We start from the raw sequence: 23,408 nt of genomic DNA, 5'->3' as shown, positions 1-23,408 counted from the left end.
TCCCATACTTTCAAAGACAGCCCAAACTAGGATGTGAACCTCAGGCTAAACAGTCTGGATAGAAAGAGGGAAGAATGTTGACAAGGTTTCTGTTTGGTCAACCTGAGCTGAAAAACCAGCATTGAGAATAGGTTTTGAGATTGAGTCCAAATCTTAGGAGCTAGTTGTTCCCTTTCTATTTTATTTCTGGGGGCAGAGCTGATGTCAGAGTGTAGAGATCTCTGAGCCTATACATTAGCTGGCTAACATGGAAGAGTATTGAGCAAGTCATGGCCAAGTGACTTTATTTTACTTGATGAGGGTGAGAAAGCCAGATGAGCTGGTGAATATACTAGGAAGAAGCAGAAAGTGAATGAATTGAACAGGAGTGTCCAGAATTGAATCATATCAGCAAAATAAAGACTGACCAGTCAGCAAGAGCAAGCACATAAACAGGGCATGTTGGAGTTGAAGATTAAAAATCTGTAAGAAGAATATGTCACAATTCAATGAAATAGGTAGTTATCAAGCACTGATCATAGACCAGGCTTTTCTCTTGGTCCTGGGGATGTACAGGTGATATACCCAAGGACAGTTTAAAATCCAGATTAAGAAACAAGGACCAAGAAGACTGTATGGGATTAAGGAATGAGGCACAAACATCCATTGGCCAAGACTTGATCATGAATATACTTTCCAAATCTAACTCTCGGCTATTTCTTCTGATTTGTTTAGTGGTCAGGACTCTGATGACAATAATGGAAACCCAACTCCAACTAGCTTAAGAGAAAAAAAAATTTGCAGTTTATATAACCAATCAACAAGATGGACGTGGTCTTAGGAAAGATGGAACACTGGCTAGACCCATGGACTTGAATACTTTCAAGATTCCTTCTTAAAATTTTTTTTTTAATGTTTATTTTTGAAGGAGAGAGAGACAGAGTGTGAGTGCAGGAGGGGTAGAGAGAGAGGGAGACACACAGTTCTGAAGCAGGCTCCAGGCTCTGAGTTGTCAGCACAGAGCCCAACGTGGGGCTCCAACTCAGGAACCATGAGGTCATGACCTGAACCGACGTCGGACACTTAATCCGACTGAACCACCCAGGCTCCCCAACACTCCTTCTTAAACCTAGCACTCTCTCTATGCCAGCTTCATTATGTACAGTTGGAAATCTGGCTGCTGTTGCCTGCTCTGTGCTGTCAACCTTGTAGCCTACATAGCTGATTAAAAGAAAAGGATCCTCTTCTGTCTACTTGCAGGAAACACTTAAAACATGAAAAAAACCTGAGGATATATCTGGATTGGCCTGGCCTATGTCCTATAGGACCAATCTCTGTGGACAGGAAGGGTGTGGGGTATTGGCCTAGACTGATAAGATGTCCATCCTTTGAAAATCACTGTGGCTAATACTGCAATACAAAGGTAGGAGCTTCTTTTGAGAGCAAAAGTCTAGAATGGGAGGGACGCCTGGGTGGGTCTGTCAGTTAAGTGTCCAACTCTTGCTTTTGGCTCAGGTCATGATCCCAGGGTCGTGGGATCTAGCCCTGCATCAGGCTCCATGCTGAGTATGGAGCCTTAAGATTCTCTCCCCTTCTCCCTCTCCCCCTCTTCCTCTCTCTGTTTCTCAAATAAAAATTAAAAAAAAAAAACATTAAAAAAGGTCTAGAATGGGAATAAAAAGAATGAGCTCCTCAAATCAATAAGATTGCAGTACAGACATGGCTACTGAGTGAATCACCGTGAGCCAGCCATTCAGACATGAGTCACTTCCACTGGGCAGGAACACAGATGGTCTAAAGATATTGAGGCAGGGACAGGTATTTGGAAACACTAGGCCGAAATGGAAAATACATGAACAGTTGTGATAGCAGGTACAGAGAGGTGGTTCTGAACCAGGCGAATACCTTCAGTTATTCTCTGTTGCCTATAGAATGAATTCTAAAATATTTATTTTATTAGGTAAGGTCCTTTCCAGTCTTCCTTCCCAATATTATCTTCCTTTTCACCTTGTGTGTGAATTCTCTAATCCAGCCAGAGTGGTGTATCTACCGAGCAAAGAACCCTGTGCTGTAGCTACCCTCAGTCTCTAGACTTGGCATCCTCATTTCTTTCTGTGTGCTTATGCTGCTGTCTTTGCTGAGACATCTGAGTGCATTTCCTAATGCATTCCTTTATTCACCAAATATATATTGATGCTTCTAGTCTTTGAAAAATTATTCTGGATACTGGTTATGATGCTCAAGAGAGACATGGTCCCTGCCTTCAAGGGATTTACATTCTGGTAGTGTTAGACAATCATTACATGACTATATAAATAATCCTCAAATTCAAATTGTGGTAAGTGCTATGGAGAAAAAAAAAGACCTAATCTGGTCTGGAGAGCCAGCGATTGAGCAAAAATCTGCAAGGTAAGAAGAAATTAACCAAGTAAAGATATGGGAGGGGGCAGGGAGGGAGGAAAGGGTGGGAACCACACATACAAATGTAAAGGTGTAAAGGAGGATGCCACATTTGAGATACTAGAAGATGTGAAGTGTTGCTGGAGCAAGAGAGTAAGAGGCCAGAATAGAAGGAAATAGGGAGCCAGATCATTGAGGGCTTTGTTCATCATATTAAGGATTTTGGTATTTTTCCTAAATATAGCTGGGAAATATTGAAAGGGAGTGATGTGATTAGTTTCATCACACCTTTGGTGGCTTTGCAGAGAATGAATTAGAGGGGGACAGGATTGGAAGCAAGGAGACCCAACTAGGTTAATTGCAGATGTCTAGGCCAGAGATTATTACAAATGGAAAAGGAAAGAACCAGATAGGTTCAAGGTATAATTATGAGATAAAAATGGCAGGATTTGATGTTGTGTTGAATATGGGCAGGTGACTCCTCGGTTTCTGGCTTGTGCAAGTGAGTGGATGGTGATTGCATTCACTGAAAGCTGACGCCAAGAGGAGGAACCGATTTGAAGACAATGATAATCATATTAGTGCAGGATATTTTCTTTTGATTTGAGGTGTCTTTCAAACCTGTAAGTTAGATGGCAGATGAAGAGTTGGACCTAAAAGTCTGGATCACAGTATCAGCGTGCAAACTTCTTCCTCTTCTCATTCAAACCCTACCCATTCCTTAAATCCCAGCTTAATCTCCCATCACCATGAGATGGCACTGAGCTAGTTTCCCATTCTGAGCTTCCTCTCCTAGTGCCTTTTGCCTGGACTGCTCCTTAGGCTCCAGCTATACATTGTACCAGGTGTATGTATGTAAATATGTCTTGGTTCCTTAATTAGAAATGAAGTTTTTGAAATTAGAGACCAGGTTAGACTGGGCTATCCCTCACTACCACCACCAGTTCTACAGAGAGTAATAATTCATCTTAGCTGTGACAAAGCAAATGCATATCCTTCCTGCTACTAAGTAGTAGTTAGAAGCAAAAGGTGTTAAACACAGATGACTGGGATTTGAATTTCGATTTCACCTGTTACTAGCAATGGTGGCTATAGTCAAGTGGCTTCACTGAGGCAGAGTCAGTTTCCTCAATAGTTGATTCAGAATAATGCCAATACCTGCCTACAAGAGTTATTGTGAGTATTAAATGCATAATGTATGAGAAGTACGGAGCACAGTTTATGGCACATGGTAGGCATTAGAATAACTAATAATCATAATTTATATTAATTAAATATTATGATATAATATATTGTAAGTATTAATAATACTAATATCATTATTGTAGGGATCAGAAGGTACCATAACTTAATCTGATTAATATAATTTATATCATTATTTATCTTAACTATTTATATTAATTTTAATTCTATTATAATATAGTAGTTATTAATTTTATTATTAATAATAATAATATAGGGATCATAAGGTACCATAATTTAATCTGACATCCGGTGGCTAGGGAAAGGTGACAAATTAGTGAATAGAAAATTTGGTAAAAGCATATGTCTGCTTTTCCATGCTTTTTTCCATAGGAGGATTTCTTGTCATTCTCTAGTTCAGAGATCAGTCCTCGATTTGTCTCCTTTCTCTCCGGCTGCACTTTGGCCCCTGGGTTTAGAGACATTCTAGTGGAGCCAGTTGTTTCTTGTGTTTTACAAAGCATAAATTAAGGTATGGCTGAAAATCACAACGTATGAGTTGTGTGCACATGTGGATATATTACATACATGGGTACCTATTACTCATTTTTATTAAGAAAACCCATTGCTCGTGGTGTGTGCCATGGATTGGTCATTATGTTGCTGACAAGTAAGAAGAAGTCATCCATTTTAGAGGAGAGAAGCATATTAACTCTTCAAACTAGTAGGGGGTACTTTTAGCAAACTACTTCTTCCAGTTGCTTTAATTGTGCCCTAGTCACTCTACACGAATGCATCAGGGCACTGAGTAGCTTTCTGTCACCTCACTAAGAGAACTAGGATATTTCTTTTTTAACATGAAAAGCCTTGGGAGGGAGCATGGAAGTTTTTTCTTTATTTGTACTAATGAAATATTTATTTATGGGATCAGGTTGGAAAGTGTATAGTAGATGTAAGTTGCTACTTCTCCTTATAAATTTCCAGTATTATCTTTTAAATGACTAGTAGCAGTAAACAAAAAAGTTGTGATAAATGTGTTTCCAACTTTTATGTACCAATGAGTCCAATTTTATGCTGAAATTATTCTACTAATTCGTATTGTTAAGGGCTTTTTTATTGAAGTGTAGCCTTGCAATCTACTGGCATTTTTAATATACTAGTAGATAATATGTATTTCAATTTTATATGTGAATAATTAGAATTCAAAATGGCCTTTCCACTTAGTTTTCTTTTCATACCTCTCCTAAGGCCCATTTGAATTTTATGTAGGTTGCGAAATAAAACGGACTTCCTAGACGAATGAAAGTTGTCTTTCTATAATTTTAGCCTGATGGTAAAATTAAAACTGTTCACAAATGGACTGTTTTAAATAACCCTGCCCAGACTTAAAATTCTTAGAGCAAATATTATTTGGCATTTATATAGGATACACTATTCAAAATGGACTTTTATTTATTGATTATGTATCATGAAGTAGAACAGTGGTATGCTTATAATGTTATAGATAAACTGTGGAGTATTCAGTTTTTCTCTTCTTCCCCACTAGCAAGACCCAGTCACTGAAGGCGGCCCTCCCTCTCCCTCCCCCAGCCTCAAGATTATTTTGAGCTACCGGGTATTTAACAAGAAATCTTCTGGGAAGCAAAGTGAATGCACATAGCTGGGCCAAATGCAGCGTATTTTAGCATACCTTCCCAGGGACTACAACGTCCCTAGTTGTGGATGCATGGGAGACATCATTTTCACATGGTATATTTCAGTTGTTACAAGAAACTGAATTCCTGTGTGTCACTGCTTTCATATATTCAAGGTTTAAGGAAGTCTCTGGCGGGACCCTGAGTTAATGGTCCCAGATGAAATACACAGATAATAACAAACAGATTAATATACAGTTGAAAGTCTGTGTGATTGATGCCGAGTTTCGTCTGAACACCGTTAATACAAATTTATTCCAGCTAGAATATGAGCTCCATGAAGTCAGGGATCTTTGTTTTGTTCATTGCCTTTTCTCCAATACTTTGAACAGTGCCTGCCACATTATATGGGTCATAAATATCTGCTTAAAAACGAATTTCTTTCTATTCTGGATTAAAACTTGGAGCTCTGGAATTTCCAAGCTACTTGTTAGATTTCTGAAAAATTCTTACAATTTGGTTGTGTATAGATAAATGATTCTGGAGTCCTTGCAGAGAGGAACAGTAAGCAACATGGAATATAATTTGAGACAAGTAAGGCCCAGCTCCTTAGCATGGCATCTAAGGCTCTTTGAAGACTGGCTCCTCTACCCATACTCTTATAGTAGAAACAGAGGGCATTATTTGCTATTCTTTGAATTCACCATTCCCTTGCATGTATCTTTGCCTTTTAACACAGGGCCTCTCTCTGCAAGAAATGTTTTTACTGCCTTTTTAAGATGGTAAAAGACATATTTACCACTAGAGGCATATTTATTCTTTCAGATGCAGGGCAAAGTCTCATCTGTTCTCTGAAGCCATCCCCTCTTCCAGGCTGGATGAGTCCCTCATTTCCCTTGGAATCCATAGCCCTCTATGTAGAAATTCGTCTTGGCACTTCCCTCCTTGTCTTGTCATCATCTCCTGTGCACAGGATTGTCAGTCCTTCAGGGGCAGAGACTAGGTCTTTTTTGTTTTTTTTTTTTCCCTCGTTCTCATCTACTCAGATCCTACCATAGTGCCTATCACACAGAAGGTGCTTAAGTAGCAGTTGAATAACTTACAGACTGAGTGTGTGAAAAATAAAGGTGGAAGTGCTCTATTAAAAATTATACTATTGGGGCATCTGTGTGGCTCAGTCAATTAAGCATCTGAGTCTTGATTTCAGCTCAGGTCATGAGCTCTCAGGTTCATGAGCTGAAGCCTGGCATTGGGCTTTGTGTTGACCGCGCTGAGCCTGGTTGGGATTTTCTCTCTCTCTCTCTCTCTCTCTCTCTCTCTCTCTCTCTCTCTCTCTTTCTCTCTCTCTGTGCCACCCCCCTCAAAATAAATAAATAAGCTTAAAAATGTTACTATATCATTTTGCATGGGTTTGGGAAGAGCACGTATACTAAGCCTAGATTAGATTTATCAGATTTGCTAGCACAGTGCTGTGCTTTGAGGCAATTAGCTGAAAAAAGGAATATTTGAACAAGAAAGGGAGAATAAATAAATGGAGGTAGGGTTCTTGATAAGGAAGTGAAATAATGGGAATTAAAATACTGGATCCTGGGTATGGAATGGGAGAGGCTACAAAAGGGCAAGTGAATGGACAAAAGGAAATGGCTTCCCTTAGAATCATGTCAGGGATAAACCTTAGAACTAGTGAAAGCCAGTTACCTGTGTCGAAAGTGAGAGTCCAGTCAAACAGACGTTTTGTCGGTGTAACATCGGATCTCTGTTTGGAGTGTTTTGTCCCCCAAGATGACGATTTGGGGGCTGGGTAGAGACAGCTGCCCAGGCATTGTGTAGACTTGTATTACATCGGCCCTGTACATCATTAATGCCCTTGAGCAGTCCCCATAGATTGTATGACCTGCACATCTTTCCAAAATCTGTAAAATAAACATGATTGCATTCATGTATATAGATTGTCCATTGTTTCTTAAGTGCCTGGGATGTTCATTTGCTTGTTTGGGTTAAATGTTTCGAGCAATGTTAATAAGGAATTGGGCCATATAAATTTCCAATTCAAAAGCACTAATGTTATTGTTGCTGTTTGTATTTGCTTTCTAGCTTTAAGAGGTTCTGAAAAAATGCGTTTTGTAGAGCTTGCCTGCAATGTTGGTACTGAATGAGAGCTAAAGAGAAGCATGCTTTTATCTAACTTCATGCGTCCTTGGTAAATTTAAAATAAAGAAAACTCTTCCTCAACATTTAATCAGAAACTGTAGAATATTTTCAACACAAAGACTTTTTCTGAGTGCTGTGATACACGTAAAATTCATAATGTAGATCACAGATTTAGGCTCAATCTATTTAGCCTGAGATGATAAATGCTACCTCGCAAACAGGAAATGCCCCCAATTTTGATCTGATTGTCTCCTCTGGCTGGGTGATAATGTGCTGAGGTAATACTCCAACACACAATTCCCAATGAATAATATTCATTTCATCTTCGTTAATGTCGTTAAATAATTTCAAAACTCTCCTCAAGGCAGCTGCTTTGAGCTAGGGAGCTAAACACAGGAGAGGCCAACGTTTTCTTTTATTTGTCCGCCTGTAGACACAGATGTTGTTTGTGTTGTCTGGGAGCACAGAATATGCTCTAAAATGTCACTGTTATTTTCAGTGAGTCAAAGTGACATGAAGCTGGTGAAGTGAATCCATAAGAATTAGTACAAAGTAGAATAATAGTTCAAAAGGAGGTGTAAAAATACATTAAACTCCTACAAGAACAATGAGCTAATATATGCACAGGTTAAGGGTCTCTTTTTTTTTTTTTACCCTGTCAGTGACAAAGGAAATGCCCCTGGTCTCCCAGCTGCCATATCCCTCGAAGTATTTCGGCGGCTGGCTGTGAAAATCCAGATGGAAACAGCAGCTAGCTGAATGAAACCTGGGAGGTGGGGAGCAGGAAACTGTAGCACCAGCCACACACACGTTGCACAAATGAGAACTAGGCTACGAATTGGAATGTGCTACTTCCAACTCCATGTGCTGTATAAGGTGATTAGGATTCTGTTAAAATTGTTCCAAGTTAACTTTGCCAGTTGGTATCTGTGTGGCCTCGGACAGTTTACTTAATCTCTCTTTGAGCCTCAGTTGTTTTATTCGAAAACTAGGGATAATAATAACCTTTCTCTCAGAGCATACTGAGAAGATTAACTCAAATAATGTATGTTTCAGGGCCTGGTACACAGAAAATGCTAAATTCACATTTGAATCTACTTTCCTTTTTGTTTTAAGGATGTAAAACTGCATGTTTCTTGGTAGCTTGACCTGCATCCACTTGTGCTCTAGGACTGGAGAAAATGTGCTTTGAAATTGGAATTAATAGTCCAAGTGGTTTAGTCTAAAACCTTGTACTTTGTTGGTTATGAGTGAATTTCCTGGTAACTGAGGTAGATTAATTTCCCAGTTTCCACAGTAAATAGAGAATGACCTTTCTTTCTAAATAGAAGTTCTTGTACTGGTAGGACTGTAACATAATCATATTCTCAAAAAGAATTCTCTCATTTTACATCAGGTATACTTCAGAATGAGGTCAACAGTGGGCCTGATTACTAGTGTGTTTGACTACTATGCTACTGTCTCTGTATAATAACCCATGCAGCCATCGCCTATATATATATATATATATATATATATATATATATATATATATATATACTATGCTACTAAAGAGCTTTTGCAGAAATTAGTGGTAAACCAAGGGAACATTACTAACCTCTTGTAGTTGAGAGTTAGATTTTGAGGGCTATTTAAAGGGTAGGGCTGTATTTGCACTGAGTTAACCATATCCTTTCATCTAGTGTTCTTTGAAACAAAAGACATGCATTTGGTCAGAATGATTAGCCAGGATCATGAGAGAAATCTGTAGCTATAGAATAAAACAAAGGCAAGTAGCTTGTTAGGTGGGAATGGCAGATGTATGTCACTGGTATGGAGACCACCTGATCAGTTATGGTACTTTATCAGTCAGCCCAGATTGGCCCATGAATCCTTCCTGCCACATTAGGATCAAACCTAATCTGTTGATCATATTTACATCAGTTTAGAGTGATCTAAGCATTCAGGAATTTCAGTGTCCAGAATTGAAGCCTTGTGATTTCCACTGGAGTGAAGGCAAAATAGCAGACAAGTCAAGAGAAATTCATCTGTCATTTCCCTCATTCATGGCAGTTTCTGAACACATATTGGTTTTTCAGTATTATTAATCATGTTACTTTTTTCATTGTTCTCAGTGTTCAATGGGAACATTTAAATTAGGCAAATGGGGTGCCTGGATACTTCAGTCGGTTAAGCCTCTGACTCTTGATTTTGGCTCAGGTCATGATGTCAGGGTTCGTGATATCAAACCCCACATCAGACCCTTTGCTGACAGTGTGGAGCCTGTTTGGGATTCTCTCTCTCTCTCTCTCTCTCTCTCTCTCTCTCTCTCTCTCTCTCTCTCCCCCCCTCCCCCCCTCCCTCTCCCTCCCTCCCTCCCTCTTCCCTCTCTGCCTTTCCCCATGCTGGTGCTTTTTCCCTCTCTCTCAAAGTAAATAAATAAACATTAAAAAACAAATTAGGCCAACAAGAAGCATTCTTGTTTCCTACATCATTTTCTAAAAACTTGCTTATCAAGGTATAATATACAATAAACTGTACATATTTGTAGTGTGCAATTCGGCAAATGGTGACAAATGTATAGACCCATGAAAATATCACGACAGTCATCATAGTGAACATATCTATCACCTCCCAAAAGTTTTCTCTCTACCATCCCCCATCCACTCCATTCCCAGGCAGCTACTGATCTGCTTTCTGTCACTATAGATTAGTCTGCATTTTACATAAATGCTTTACATATGATGACTCAACTTAGAATTTTTCCCCTTATGATGGCACAAATGTAATACACATTCAGTAGAAACCATACTTCAAATTTTGAATTTTGACCTTTTCTCGGGCTACTGATACGTGCTACGATACTCTCTCATGATGCTGAGCCAGAGCTCCTGGTCAGCCATGCAATCACGAGGGTCAGCAACTGGTATACTGACAGGCATTCTGCACCCGTATAGCCATTCTGGTTTTCACTTTCGGCACAGTATTAAATGAACTACACAAGATAGTCAACATTTTCTAATAAAATGGACTTTGTGTTGGATGATTTTGCCCAACTGTAGGCTCATGTAAGTGTTCTGAGCACACTTAAGGTGGGCTAGGCTAAACTATGATGGTCAGTAGGTTAGACGTGCTAAATGCATTTTTGACCTACAATATTTTCAACTCATGATGTGTTTGTCAGAATGTACCTAATGCCTATGAATTATGAGATTTTTCACTCTGCCTATTGAGAACAGGGACTATTTCCAGCCCACTTCAGATTCCAAGTTGTTTCTTTTAATCCTTCCAGGCGGTTCTTTGTCTAGTCTCAGGTGGTTTTCTACCATGCCTGTGCCATTCAGGACTCCGGTGATGGTCGGGGGCGGTTTGGGGGGCTCTGCAGATCCCTGGAAGTCTCTTTCCATGCAGCTCTCTCCTGTTTGGTGCTCTGTACCGCAAATGCTAGCTCTGTTGGCTTTCCCAGACTACCAGCTCCATCTCCTGAACTCAGAGAGACTGCTAGGATCCACCTTTGCTCTCCCTCCCTGTGCTGACGTCTGAGAACTCTTTGCAGGCCTATGAAACTGACTCGTTTCTCATATCTCAGGAATCACTGGCCTTTGTTGCCCGTTGTCTAAAACGCCATTGTTGGGTATATATATTTTTTTAATTTTTTAAAGCTTATTTATTTGTTTTGAAAGAGAGAGCAAGTGGGGTAGAGGGAGAGAGTGAGAGAGACGGGAGAGAGAGAATCCCAAGCAGGCTCTGCATCGCCAGCACAGAGCCCGATGTGGGGCTTGAACTCAACCGTGACATCATGACCTGAGCCGAAATTAAGAGTCAGATGCTTAACCGACTGAGCCACCTAGGCGCCCCTGGTATATTTTACCTGGGTTTTGTTGTTGTTACTGTTTCAGATAGGAGAATAAATTTGGCCCCCATCATTCTACCTTGACTGGAAGTCACGACTTTAATGTTTTAATGTTTTAAATTCTCTAGAATTTAACGTTTTCCTGTAAATAGAATTCACATTCAGAAGTCCCTACGAGCGTCCTAAGAGTTCTTGCCACAACCTTTGCTCATTTGGAGAGTTTCTTCTTTTATATTTCTGAAAAAACAAAAAAAAAAAAACATTTCATGAGAACAGTCTGAGAGGAGCTACCTCCTCCCTCCAGGACACTCTACAGATTTGCCAAGATGGGAATTTCTATCTGGTAAATGGGATGAAACTGATGGATGCAAGGAGGAAAGATGTTTCTGCTCAAGCTAGCTGAAAGGTCGTCTTTACCAAGGCTTTCAGACTGGTTTTAAGAAGCCTCCCAGTTCTATACCCTGGGGTATATTTTGAAGAATTTGAATAGGGAGCCGTTTCCCGATTCATTAAGCCAAACAATATAGTGAGGGCAGCTTCCTTTGTGATGCTATTTCAGTCAGAAGACAATACAGAGAACGTGTTCTCCATTAGTCTAATATTGCTATAAATTGTTTTTCCTGAATCCACAGCCAGTGGGCTGCTGTCTTTCTCCTCTTGGCAAATTTGTGGAGCATCTATCATTTGAAATGCATAGCTAATTTACCAAAATAGCAATTTTTCAATTTGCATTAGTAGGCATTGTTTTATGGTAAGCAAAACTATCTCATATGCATCAGAATTGTATTCATGAATTTAATCCTTTCAAGAGCGGTTCCCTATTAACTATGGACTTTAAAACTTTGGGATTTAATGATCAGTCCTTGACTAGAATTATTCTAGGGCCTGAGGGGATGACAAAACTACCTTATATTTATCTGGGCCTTAATAAATCACCCAATGCTTTGTGGAAATTATCTCATTTGGTTTTGAGAGATACCAAAAGTTTAGAAAACACTGTAGGATCTGGAAGTGTAATTTAGTAGGTAATGCAGATGATATGCTTATAGAGAAAAAAGAAATATACAGTCACGTATAAAAAATATATAGTAAAGCTTAGAAATGCTGTGGATGAGGATAAGATTATTGGGAGAGGGGAGATGATAGTTGGAGAATACTTTGTGAAGGTAACGACACAGGCTGGATACAGGAATTAGATTGGTGAAAAATCAGAGGGAGGTGTTCCAGGTGGTTGGCACAATATGTCCAGAGATACAGTGGCAAAGGTAAGTGGGGCATCTTTGAAATGTGGTAAGAAGAATCCCCTTACAGAGCAGAATGTAGTTTATTGAGTAGTTTTTTTTGTAAACAGTGACTCTGGTGCACAGTTCTATCTTGGTATCTTTACTCATTCATCACAAAATAAATGCCTACAAAATGTAGAATATTATGGAAGTCACACTGTTTGCTTTTGTGAGTATGGTTTGAAGCACTCACAAGTGGTTTTTTTTCGGTGCTTATTTAACTCTTTAGCTCACTCGTCTCACTTCTGCAGGTGGAATTGTGCCACAGATTAATGCGGTTTAAAATTCACACACACACACACACACACACACACACACACACACACACACACACCCCAAACAGCTTCACATGCTTTGTGAACATAATGAAAATGCACAAGTATACCTGGAAGACCACAGTGGTCAATAAGAATTCAGCCTCCTAAGAGTTATGAACAGCCAGAAGATTGGACCAACAAAGGTAAGAAATGAGAAATTTTTAGGGCCATTGAGCACCATGCATTTTCAGTGTTCAGTAGCCCTGAAAATTTCTCATTTAGGCCAGGAAGTTTCTGTCTTATTCGAAATGTTGAAATAAAGGGAACATGCACAGGTTCTCATTGATCTAAATTTCTGTTGAAGTCCAGGACCTCCCACCATCTTTTCTAGTCCCTGATTATTTTTCCAGGCTCTTGTTATGATGGCTGGAGAGCAAGCATCACATTTTTCATTGTGATGGTAACGGCTGTGTGTTAGCCTCAGAGCAAGTTCGCCCATCTTACGTGAGTACAGTCTACATGGGCCCTACACTGAGGCCAATGTTAGTTCAAGAAAATAGACAGGAAGTTGCTTATTTCCGTATCAAATGTCCTTCCTTCTTAGATTGCTGAAGGATATTCTCCTGTCTCTCTAAATAAGATTGGAGTCCCTTTTGATCTCTCCTAGGTTCCTTCATCATCTCCCTTCTTTTGACGCTCTTTACAGTTCTGCGTCCTTGTCTGGTTTGAGCCATTTTTACAGATTTACAACTTACTGTACTTCTGAGAGCATCCTTTTTGACATTAACGTGGTCTGTTAACTATTTTCTGGGATGGCTCCAGTTAGCCAATATTGGTCACAAAGCATGAACGTTTATACTTCAGGCTTTTAACTCTGCCCAGATTTTTTTGCTGTGCTTTTCACTATACTGACAGATGGAGAAATCTTGAAAATTAAATAAGGCATAATTGGTAGGTCCTGAGTACTGAGATAATGGGTACATTTGAAACTGTGAAGAGGGAGATTAGGCTTAGGAAGCTTTGCTATTTTCTTGAAGTCCTCTGATAACCACAAGCTCCAGACGTACCTGTGGGAACACTCCATTTCTTACTGCTGTGCCCCAGAAAACACTGATAAGCCCTCAGCAGAAAAATAAAGGTCATGTCTGGGTGGTGTGCCTTTATTACTTTGTTGTCATTTGGGCCTTTAAAAAAGCTCTCTGTGGAACTTGCCAAAGAACATGACATGGTCCTGTTAACTCACTCTGCTTGGTGCCTAGTATGGTACTATTGTGCACTTGGTAAAGCTTTTTCATAAAGTGAGACGAGAGGCAATGAAATTGGGTTAATTTTCTAAGACTCAGAGAAATCAGAGAAGTCTATTTTGTTTTGTTTTCTTGACTTGAAATTGAGTGGGTATTCAGTGGAGCTGTGTTTTAAGTAAACTAACATGAACTGATTTGTTTGACAATTTGATATCATTTTATCTTCAGAGCCCCTAAACTGAGAAAGACAAAATGGTACCCAGTAAGGAAAATTATTTGTGTTCTTTCTGCTTTTGCTTACTTCTCTCCCTCCTCCTTCCCTTTCTTTCTTTCTTTCTTTCTTTCTTTCTTTCTTTCTTTCTTTTTCTTTCTTTCACTTAAGATTGTAATAACACATTATATTTTCCCTAGAGCCAGTAATGAATTTTTAGTGGTCAGTAATACTTCTTAATTGTGTGAATTTTTATTCATTATGCTATAAAGTATTATTTGCAATAGCCATGTTTATAAACTGACAGTTTTATGTTTGATGAGTAACTATTTAGTCAGATGATTTTTTAAAAAGTTTCTTAAGTTTATTTATTTTGAGAGAGAGAGAGAGAGAGAGAGAGAGAGAGAGAGAGCGCGCACACGCGCACAAGTTGGGGAAGGGCAGAGAGAAAAGGAGAGACAGAATCCTAAGCAGACTTCATACCAACAGTGCAGAGCCCTATGTGAAGCTCAAACTCACAAACCGTGAGATCATGACCCGAGCCAAGATCAAGAGTCAGATGCTTAACCAACTGCACCACTCAGGCGCCATATCAGTTGATTTTTTTTTTACATCATGTATTTTACATACTCTATTGATAATTTTGCAGTTCACAGTGGATACCTAAGCTATATCAATATTTTAATATTTTAAGACTGGTAATCATGACACAAGATCTTATTTAGCTAACATGATGATTATCCTTCACAATAGAAGCATGAATAGTACCTTGATTTATAAAGCCACTAATTCTTTCCCCATTTGAAAATATTTACCATTTCACATTTTGCAGTAACAGGTCAAGTTATAATTACAGAGTTTTAGAACAGGGGAGTTACCCAGATATTTATTTCTGGTGGACCTGAACATTTTACCAATGAGGAAAACTAGGATGTTAATTGACTTATCCAAAAACAACATGGCTAATTAAAAACACCTGCTTTTGCACATGGTACATAAGGCATGTTAGGAGTCACAGTAATTAAAGCGAATAATTTTATCCCCCCTCCCTTTTCCTTACTTTGGAAATGGACTACACTCTATAGAAGTTATATCACAAATCACTCAGGTCATGGCTAAGATTAATCATGCTTTTTGACCTCCAATTATTTATTTGGAGTATGATGCCTTAAAGCTCCCTTTTTAGAGGAAGTTTGGATGGGTAGAATTTTAAGGAAAATAAAGGCTTGAGAGCTTTTCAAACTCAAAAATGTCATTTCTAGAAAAATGCTGACATAGATAACTATGACTTTCCCTTTCAAGTTTTGATAAATGGCTTCTCCAGGCTGAACACCTGAAGATCAATCCCTAGATTCAGAGAGAAAATTCGGTAGTTCATTTTACTTGGCACTTCATAGCATTTAAAAAATTACTAATTTATTAACATTAATAGTGGCTTAAAGCGATCCTTTGTGCCAGATTCACTCAACTTATTCTCATGATCCCCAATTACAGAATGCTCCCTTAGAAGCTGAAAGCTCATCAGTGATCAGTATCATTCTTAGTTCCACCCCCCTAAAATTGGGTTTCAACTGTTATGTTCCTAGGAAAACAGGGCTCCCTAGAGAATCACTGAGAAATCATGCATCAGTTAGCCTTGATTGCTTCTTGGCTTAGATAAAAGCAATTTTGCGTCTTGACTACCTTTTCATTCATGTGACATGTACTTTCTTCCACTAGGAGGAAGAGAGTAGGGTCTGCTTCTCACCCGAGACCCTTGGCTCCATCTATGAAAATTGACTGGCTCTCCTGTCTCCTCACTGTCCTATTTTCTGGTGGTGTATAATCCACTAAAAAATTATATGGAGGTATAATTCAAATACAATAAACCACGCATACTTAACGTGTACAATTGATAAACTTCAGCAAGTACCGCACATACAAAACTCTTGTCAGGAGCAGGAGAACAAAGATGTAGATCATCCCCATTGTTTCCTCGTGCCCCTTTCTTCTACAGTTCTCCCTCCCTTTCTCCCTGAAGCCACCACTGATCTATTTTTTGTCACTATAGATGGGTTTGCATTTTCTAGAATTTTATTTAAAGGGAAGCATACAGAATATAGACATCCCATTGGTCTTCTTTCTCTCAGGATAATTATTTTGAGGTCCATGCATCTTGTTATGTATCAATAGCTCATTCATTTTTTAGGACTGAGTTGTATTCCACACATCCTGTGTGTGTATATATCTACCACAGGTAGTTTAGCCCTTTACCTATTTATGGACAGTTGGGTTGTGTCTTCTTTTTAGCTATTATGAATAAAGCTTAGGAACAACCCCTTGTGTAATTTTGTTTGGACAGAAGTTTTCATTTCCTTAGGATAAATATCCAGGAGTGTATTGCCCTCCTGTGAGGTATTGCTTTACCTTTTGAGGAAACTGGCAAATGTACCATTTTACTTTCTCACTAGCCGTCTGTATAGTTGCTCCACATCCTTGTCGACACTTGGGGCGGTCAGAAGTTTTCTTAGCCATTCTGGTAGGTCTGTAGTGGCATCTCATTGCAGTTTGAGTTTATGTTTTCCTGGTAACTAATGGTGTTGAGCATCTTTTCTATTGCTTATTGGTCATTGGTATACCTTTTTTAATGAAGTATTTCTTCAAATCTTCTGCCCCCTTTAAAAATTGGATTTCAACTGTACTAATTTGCTCAGATTTTGTTTCTTATGAGGCTGCAAAATAGGTTTTCCTTATAGTAAAATTTAAATACATGTTCATAAAGCTCCAAATACACCATTCATTTGGCAACATCTGTATCTGTTTACTCCTGAACTGCAATTTGTCATGGTACCGCTATCCATTTAAATTGTAGGTATCTGAAGGTACACTTTCATTTCTCTTATGGCTAGCTTTTTGGTAAGAATAGACCTATAATAAATCCAATTGAACTTCATCTTCTCTAGGGAATACGTAGTATTTTAGGTAACAAGGTTATATGCAGAAGGCTAAAAACAACCACTTAAGGTGCATTGTAAGTGCTTTACAGAAAATGCATCCTATGGGAATTTTGAACACGACCAGGACCTTTGTGTATTTAAGGAAACAATTTACAATGGTAATGTTGATTTCAAGAAAGAGAAATGTTCACATCACTTACTGTAAGGGAAACTTCTTTCTCTCTCTCTTTTTTTGTTTAAACATTAAAAAAACAACTGATTGCTTACTTAGATTGTTACTTTTTCTAATTATGTATTGATAAGGAAGTGTACTTTTATCTGGTTGTACTTAAAAAAATTTTTTTGAATGTTTATTTTTGAGAGAGAGAGAGAGAGAGAGAGAGAGAGAGAGAGAGAACGAGCAGGGGAGGGGCAGAGAGAGAGGGAGATACAGAATTCGAAGCAGACTCCAGGCTCTGAGCTGTCAGCACAGAGCCCGATGCAGGGTTCAAACTCATAAACCATGAGATCATGACCTGAGCCGAAGTCGGATGCTTAACCAACCGAGCCGCCCAGGTGCCCCTATCTGGTTGTATTTAATTAGAGAATTTGTGATTTAAGCTTTGCATTCAAATCAGACTATGGTTCCAACAGAAATTTTGCAATTTTTGATCATTTTATATACATTTCATTACACATATTTTGCATGTTTAAATTTCTTTTTGAATGGGAAAAAATCTCTAATGAAAAGGCATTTTTCCTACATTTACCAGTGATTTTTATTTTTTAACTTTCTGTAGTATTTTATTATACAGAGTGGCAAATTGGCTGTGTATTTATTTTTATTTGCTCATCCTTTTCCAATGAATGTCTTTACCATGACTCAGATGCTCATATTCAAATCTTTGGAAAATCACATCTCAGTGCCATTGTAGGAGTGAAAATAAATGCACGTCTGTGCTTTTGAAAGTAAATTTCCTAATTAGTGCCCCGAATCCATGGAAAATGAATGGGGACACTTCATAGCAATTCAATTCAAGCTCTTTCTTTTCTCATTGCACAATCTTTGGTAATGCCACAGGAAGGTTGTTCTGTCACTTCTCCCCTTTTCCTGGCTCGCACTGACTTCACAGTAATCTCGAGGAATGGAGTTTTCAAGGTGTGGCCCCTGGGCCAGTAGCATAGGTGTTACCTGGGAACTTGTTAGAAATGCAGGTTCTCCAGCCTTACTCCAGACCTGCTATCTGAAACTGAAACTGGAGGGCAAGCACAATCAGCATTTTAACAAGCCTTCCAGGTGATTCTGAAGCATGTTGATGTTTGGGAAGCATTGGTCTAGGGGAATGAAGTTGTGAAGGCAGGCCAATATAAAATTCCTTTCCTGCAGCTTCAAGCTGACAGGTTCATTATCAGGTTGCTGCAGCAACAATTGCACAGTAGGATTGGATAATGAAACATTGTGAAATTAAGAGGCATGAATATTAACTGATGACAATATTCTAGATCACTGGGATTTATATTTGGCAAAATAGGTTTTTACTTTTAGCCTTATGTCAAGGAGAGGCATGGTTTCCTGAGGTTTTATGCTTGATAGGTGGAAGCCATGCCTATTTTTAAAACATCACTCCTTCGGAATTTAGACAAATTTTTGTGGAAAAACAGAATTCCTCTTACCTGCATCACAGAAATCATAAGTAACGTGCTTAGGAGTGACATAATATAATTGAATTATCCTAATACATTATGTATGTCCACAATATCTGTTTCATAGAGCACAGTACTGAGCACCCGATGGCTATTAAATAACCATTAAGATTTGATTTGTTAAACCCTTTTTTGGCAATTATATGTCATAAAAATCACTATTTTTAAAACATTTATTCATATTCTGCATTTTCCTTCCAGGGTATGGTCCGCCTGTCTAAATTCTAGCACTTTCTCCATTCAAAGAGTGAAATTCATTTCAGGGTTTGCATTTTATTGATATGTGCTAAGGATTAGATGCACTCAGTTAAGCTTCTTCCTGGCCAGATGACATACCCTGTCTCTGATGTCAGTCGGAGAAAATCCCATATAGTGTACAACATCCCTGGATTACCTTATCTAAGTATTACATAGACATTTCCGATGATGTATCTTGGCATGTGGTCATTTTTCATTAACTTATTAGGGACCGTTAAAGCATCCTTTCCCCTTTTTGACACCTTGCCATAATTGAATGCAAAATTGACTGTAAGACTGAATGCCTGATATTCATGCAGTGAGTGGATGGGGCTTTATTGGTGTCTAGCAGAAACCACACGCAGAAGGGTGTTTCAGGAAAAAGGGATCTGTTGCTCTCTGACATGGGTGATAGACAAATGATGCCTATCCTCTGGACCTTATTTTCCTCAACTGTAAAAAGAGAGGATTCATTACACCATCTCTACCATCCTAAACACTTTTTGGATCTAAGGCTCGAGGTAGGGGCAGGGAGAGGGAAAATCCAGACCCTGAGCACCGCTGATGCATGATACACAATTGAATATTTTTAATGAATTGGTTCAAAGAACGATTGAGTCAGAATCATTAGCATCAAGTGGGCCTCAGACTCCTTTGGAGACGATGGGAAATAATGATATTAAGTACCCAGAATTTCGGTGGCAGACTAATGCATTTTGAGAAACGTACTTTAGAGAAGTATATTTAAATGTAATGTTTTCGCCCAGATTTTTCACATTGAATTATTTACTCTTAAGTCTAATGTGTATGAAATACTTAGAAAAGCTGATAATTTTACTATTTTAAGCATAGGTGTGCTCTACAGATCATATATATTCTTTCTGGAAGCGAAATATCTCTTAAAGGACAGCTTTCTACGCGTTATACTCCTCTACACTCACTTATTTCATTACATTTTGTGCAACCTAAAATTGTAGCTATAAAGCTATTTTGGGCATGCTTTTTCCAGAGCCTTGTAAGAATCAACAGGAGCATAATTTTAAGCCACAGAAGTGCAAAATAAGCATAGAATCCTAGCTACCATAAATAAAAAGGCCAGAATTCTAACTTTGCAAAACCACATAATTACCAGCAAGGGGTGGGGGGGGGGTGGGTGTGAGGACAGAAAGTAGAATTTTCATGGGTATTTCTTACTGTTTCTCAACTTTTTTCTCTGAACTTTGTTTCTTCTCAGAGATGGAATTCTGTGAAACTCCTCACACTCTGTGCTCTGGCTACCAGACAGACATGCACGGTGTTTCTCGGCACGGCTACCAGCTAGAGATGGGGTCTGATGTGGACACGGAGACCGAAGGTGCTGTCTCACCTGACCACGCTCTGAGAATGTGGATAAGAGGGATGAAATCAGAGCACAGCTCCTGTCTGTCCAGCCGGGCCAACTCCGCGTTGTCCTTGACCGACACGGACCACGAGAGGAAGTCGGATGGGGAGAATGGTAATAGAACGATCTATACTGTTTAAGTAAAACCCAGAGTGAATGCAGTTTTTAGCCTTTGATTTGTTTTCCTTCCCTGTGTCTTCCTATCTTTCATTTCGTATGCGGGATAGTGGGTTCCCGTGGACAAGGCATGTACCTAAGTATCTGGCAAATAGACACATTTATTTATAATGATAGATAAAATGCTTTTTATTCCTGGTGATTCCCCCGAGGGAAATAATCTCATGCGGTCAGCAGTATTGTGCATGTCTTATTTATTACTCACCTTTTATTTCCGTCTTTATTTTCCAGTGTAATACTAGTGGTATTTATTATGGAAAGTACATTTCATGCATTTGGGCTTTATATCAATATATGAACAATGAGATGAACAACTGTATAGCAAGCATATTCTGTATGGGCTTTCTATTTTAATTCAGATTAAACTGTCAAGTGTATAGACAGATCCAAATTAACCAAGTTAGACCGAAATGATAAAAAAAAAAAAAACCCAGAAGGTAAATTAATTTTTAGCCATTTGCCAGATGGCAAGTAATAGTAGCAATATCATTAAGTCTCAATTACATATTGTTTTCTTACAACTTTTAGAAGCAGAAAAGTTTTATCATTTTGATTTGTTGCATAGAGGTTAATTTATTTCTGCTCCCTGTCTCTACTGAAGAACAGAACCCTTTCATAAGAAAGCACATTAATGCTTATTAAACACACTAATCTAGGCTCTTCATCATTCTGTTTGTCTAAATTTCATAGGTCCCATCCCCATGACCACAGGCCTGCTCCGTTAGCAGTGGCTAATTAGTATTTTCTCAGGTGGCAGAGAGGTAGCCGCCAGCCCTATACCTACAGCTTTCTTCTATTCTGCCTTCTTCTTCCTGGTTCAGCCCACAGGGGACCCTGCCCACAATGATATAATCAGGAATGACCGTTTGCCTACTAGTTAGATTATCATTTCCTTAATGATAGGCCATAATGTTTTGTAATATCACCAAGTATCCTTTGGGTCTTGGTTTTTTTGTGTTTCTTGGTTTTTGTTTTTTGTTTTTGTTTTTTAGTCTAGTTTCAGGTACATATGTATATATTGCTGGCTTTGGCCAAGAGTGTAGGAGGTGAATTTTGGAAATGAGAGGAGAGCGTAGATGATCGATGTGTGTGCAGTCATATGCAAGTGAAAGAGCACTAGGATGGAAATGATGTGACCTTGGACTGCTCTCTAAAGTTTTCTGGGCTACGGCTGTGAAACAGAAAAAATAATGACCAAATATATGTAAAAAGGGTGCTAGATGGTCTCCTGCATTGCTGAGACTTCCCGTCCTCCCTCATCTCACTCCTGACATATGAAGTTATAGCCAGTTCACTGGATTGAAACATTAAAATAAAAGAAGTTTCGCCATGGGTTTCAACCAGTTTTCTACTCCTACAAGATCCTAAGTATGGGGTTTCTTTTGGAGTGATTAAATGATTCTGGAATTATATATTGGTGATGGTTGTAGAGCTCTGTGAAAATACCAAAATCCACTGAGTTGTACACTTTATAAGAGGGTGAACATTATGGTATGCGAATCATAGTTCATTGAATCTGTTACTTAAACTATACTATTGGATGAAGGGTAGGGGTTAAAGATTGAGGATTCCCAGGTGACTTGGATAAGGATTAATTCATAAAATGTTTAATATTACAGGTTTTAAGTTCTCTCCTGTTTGTTGTGACCTGGAGGCTCAAGCTGGGTCTACTCAAGGTAAGTGTTTGCCAATATTTGACCGCAGATTATTTTGCCTGACACCCACCCCACAGAGTGGAACCCTGCCCCTCTGACAAACAACACACAGAGGTGATTAATTGACCTGTCAAAGACAAGTTCATTGGCTGCTTATTGGTTTGCTTTCCTCTGGAAAACTTCATGTATGTATGTTGGTGGTGAAGAGGAGGTGAGTCAGGAGCTGGGGAAAAGGACCATGCAGTATTTAAAGTGGGGTAGGGAAGCGTTGATTTAGCATGGGGGTGTAGATTTAAATCAAGTTGGATTGGGTTTGGCCTCATGACTTCCTACGTTATCTCTGATTTTTTGCATGGCTCTAGTCATTAATTTGAGATATTGTCATGACTTTACAGTGCCTCCTAGCAAATGGCTTTGGTCCTTGCCTTCAGATGCTCTGGCTTGGGTTTAGAAGCCTGCTATAGCCATGTCATCAATTATAAAGAACGCCTTCAGTGAAAGAACTGGTGTTCATTCTTCTCTGTAAACCTGTGTTTACACTGTGTCATTTTTCAGTGAGGGGACATTGGTGTCCTTTTACCTTTGTCTTCATTGTGCTCATTAGGCTTTGCCTCTTTTCCCAAGGGATACTGAAAGCAATATTTATAAATGATTTTGATGAAAATCAGACTTTTGGAGGTCACGGGGTCTGACCCCAGGGCAATGACTCAAAATGGGGAGGTGGTGGGGGCAAAGGATCAGAGGAAAGATACATCAGAATGAGCTTTACCAAAATGCACATTATCCTCTCCTAGCCCCATCACAAGAACTGCTTACCGAGGTGAGCCACCAGACTGTATTACTGTGCCTTATCCCATGGATGTGTTAGGGACTTTCAGAAATGAAACTGTTCAGTTTCATTTGGCCCTCAGTCTAATCAACCATCTATCTACCTTGATCGTGTCATACTGTCTACTGAGACAGAGTTGGAAGACTCAGGAGTGAAGGACATGCATCCTTTTTGTTTTCTTTTATAGGTTTATTTTCCTTACATCTTATTTTAGGAACTGGATGGGGTATCACAGAATCGGGCTGGGTTGCCAAGGAAAACCGATGATCCAGTCTGCTAAAAACTAGTCCTTATTGCAAGTCTCTGTTGGCCCAATATGGACCTCCAAGAATGATTT

General features: G+C 39.0%; 1 protein-coding gene across 5 annotated transcripts in view; it reads left to right on the top strand.

Annotated features, from left to right (window-relative positions):
* Positions 1-23,408, top strand: part of TENM1 (teneurin transmembrane protein 1) — a 789,989-nt gene that overhangs the window by 279,021 nt on the left and 487,560 nt on the right. For 4 of the 5 annotated variants that reach the window (XM_058713216.1, XM_058713215.1, XM_058713214.1 and 1 more), the window contains 2 exons: positions 20,264-20,524; positions 22,207-22,263. The exons of the other annotated variant lie outside the window; for it this stretch is intronic. In XM_058713216.1, coding sequence (XP_058569199.1) covers positions 20,264-20,524; positions 22,207-22,263 — 318 coding nt within the window. The remainder of the gene's footprint in view (positions 1-20,263; positions 20,525-22,206; positions 22,264-23,408) is intronic. 5 annotated transcript variants of the gene reach the window in all.

Source organism: Neofelis nebulosa, chromosome X (assembly GCF_028018385.1).
Source record: "Neofelis nebulosa isolate mNeoNeb1 chromosome X, mNeoNeb1.pri, whole genome shotgun sequence".
Taxonomy (NCBI): domain Eukaryota; kingdom Metazoa; phylum Chordata; class Mammalia; order Carnivora; family Felidae; genus Neofelis; species Neofelis nebulosa.
Note: the sequence above shows the minus strand (reverse complement) of the source record. Positions and strands in the feature narration are given on the sequence as shown.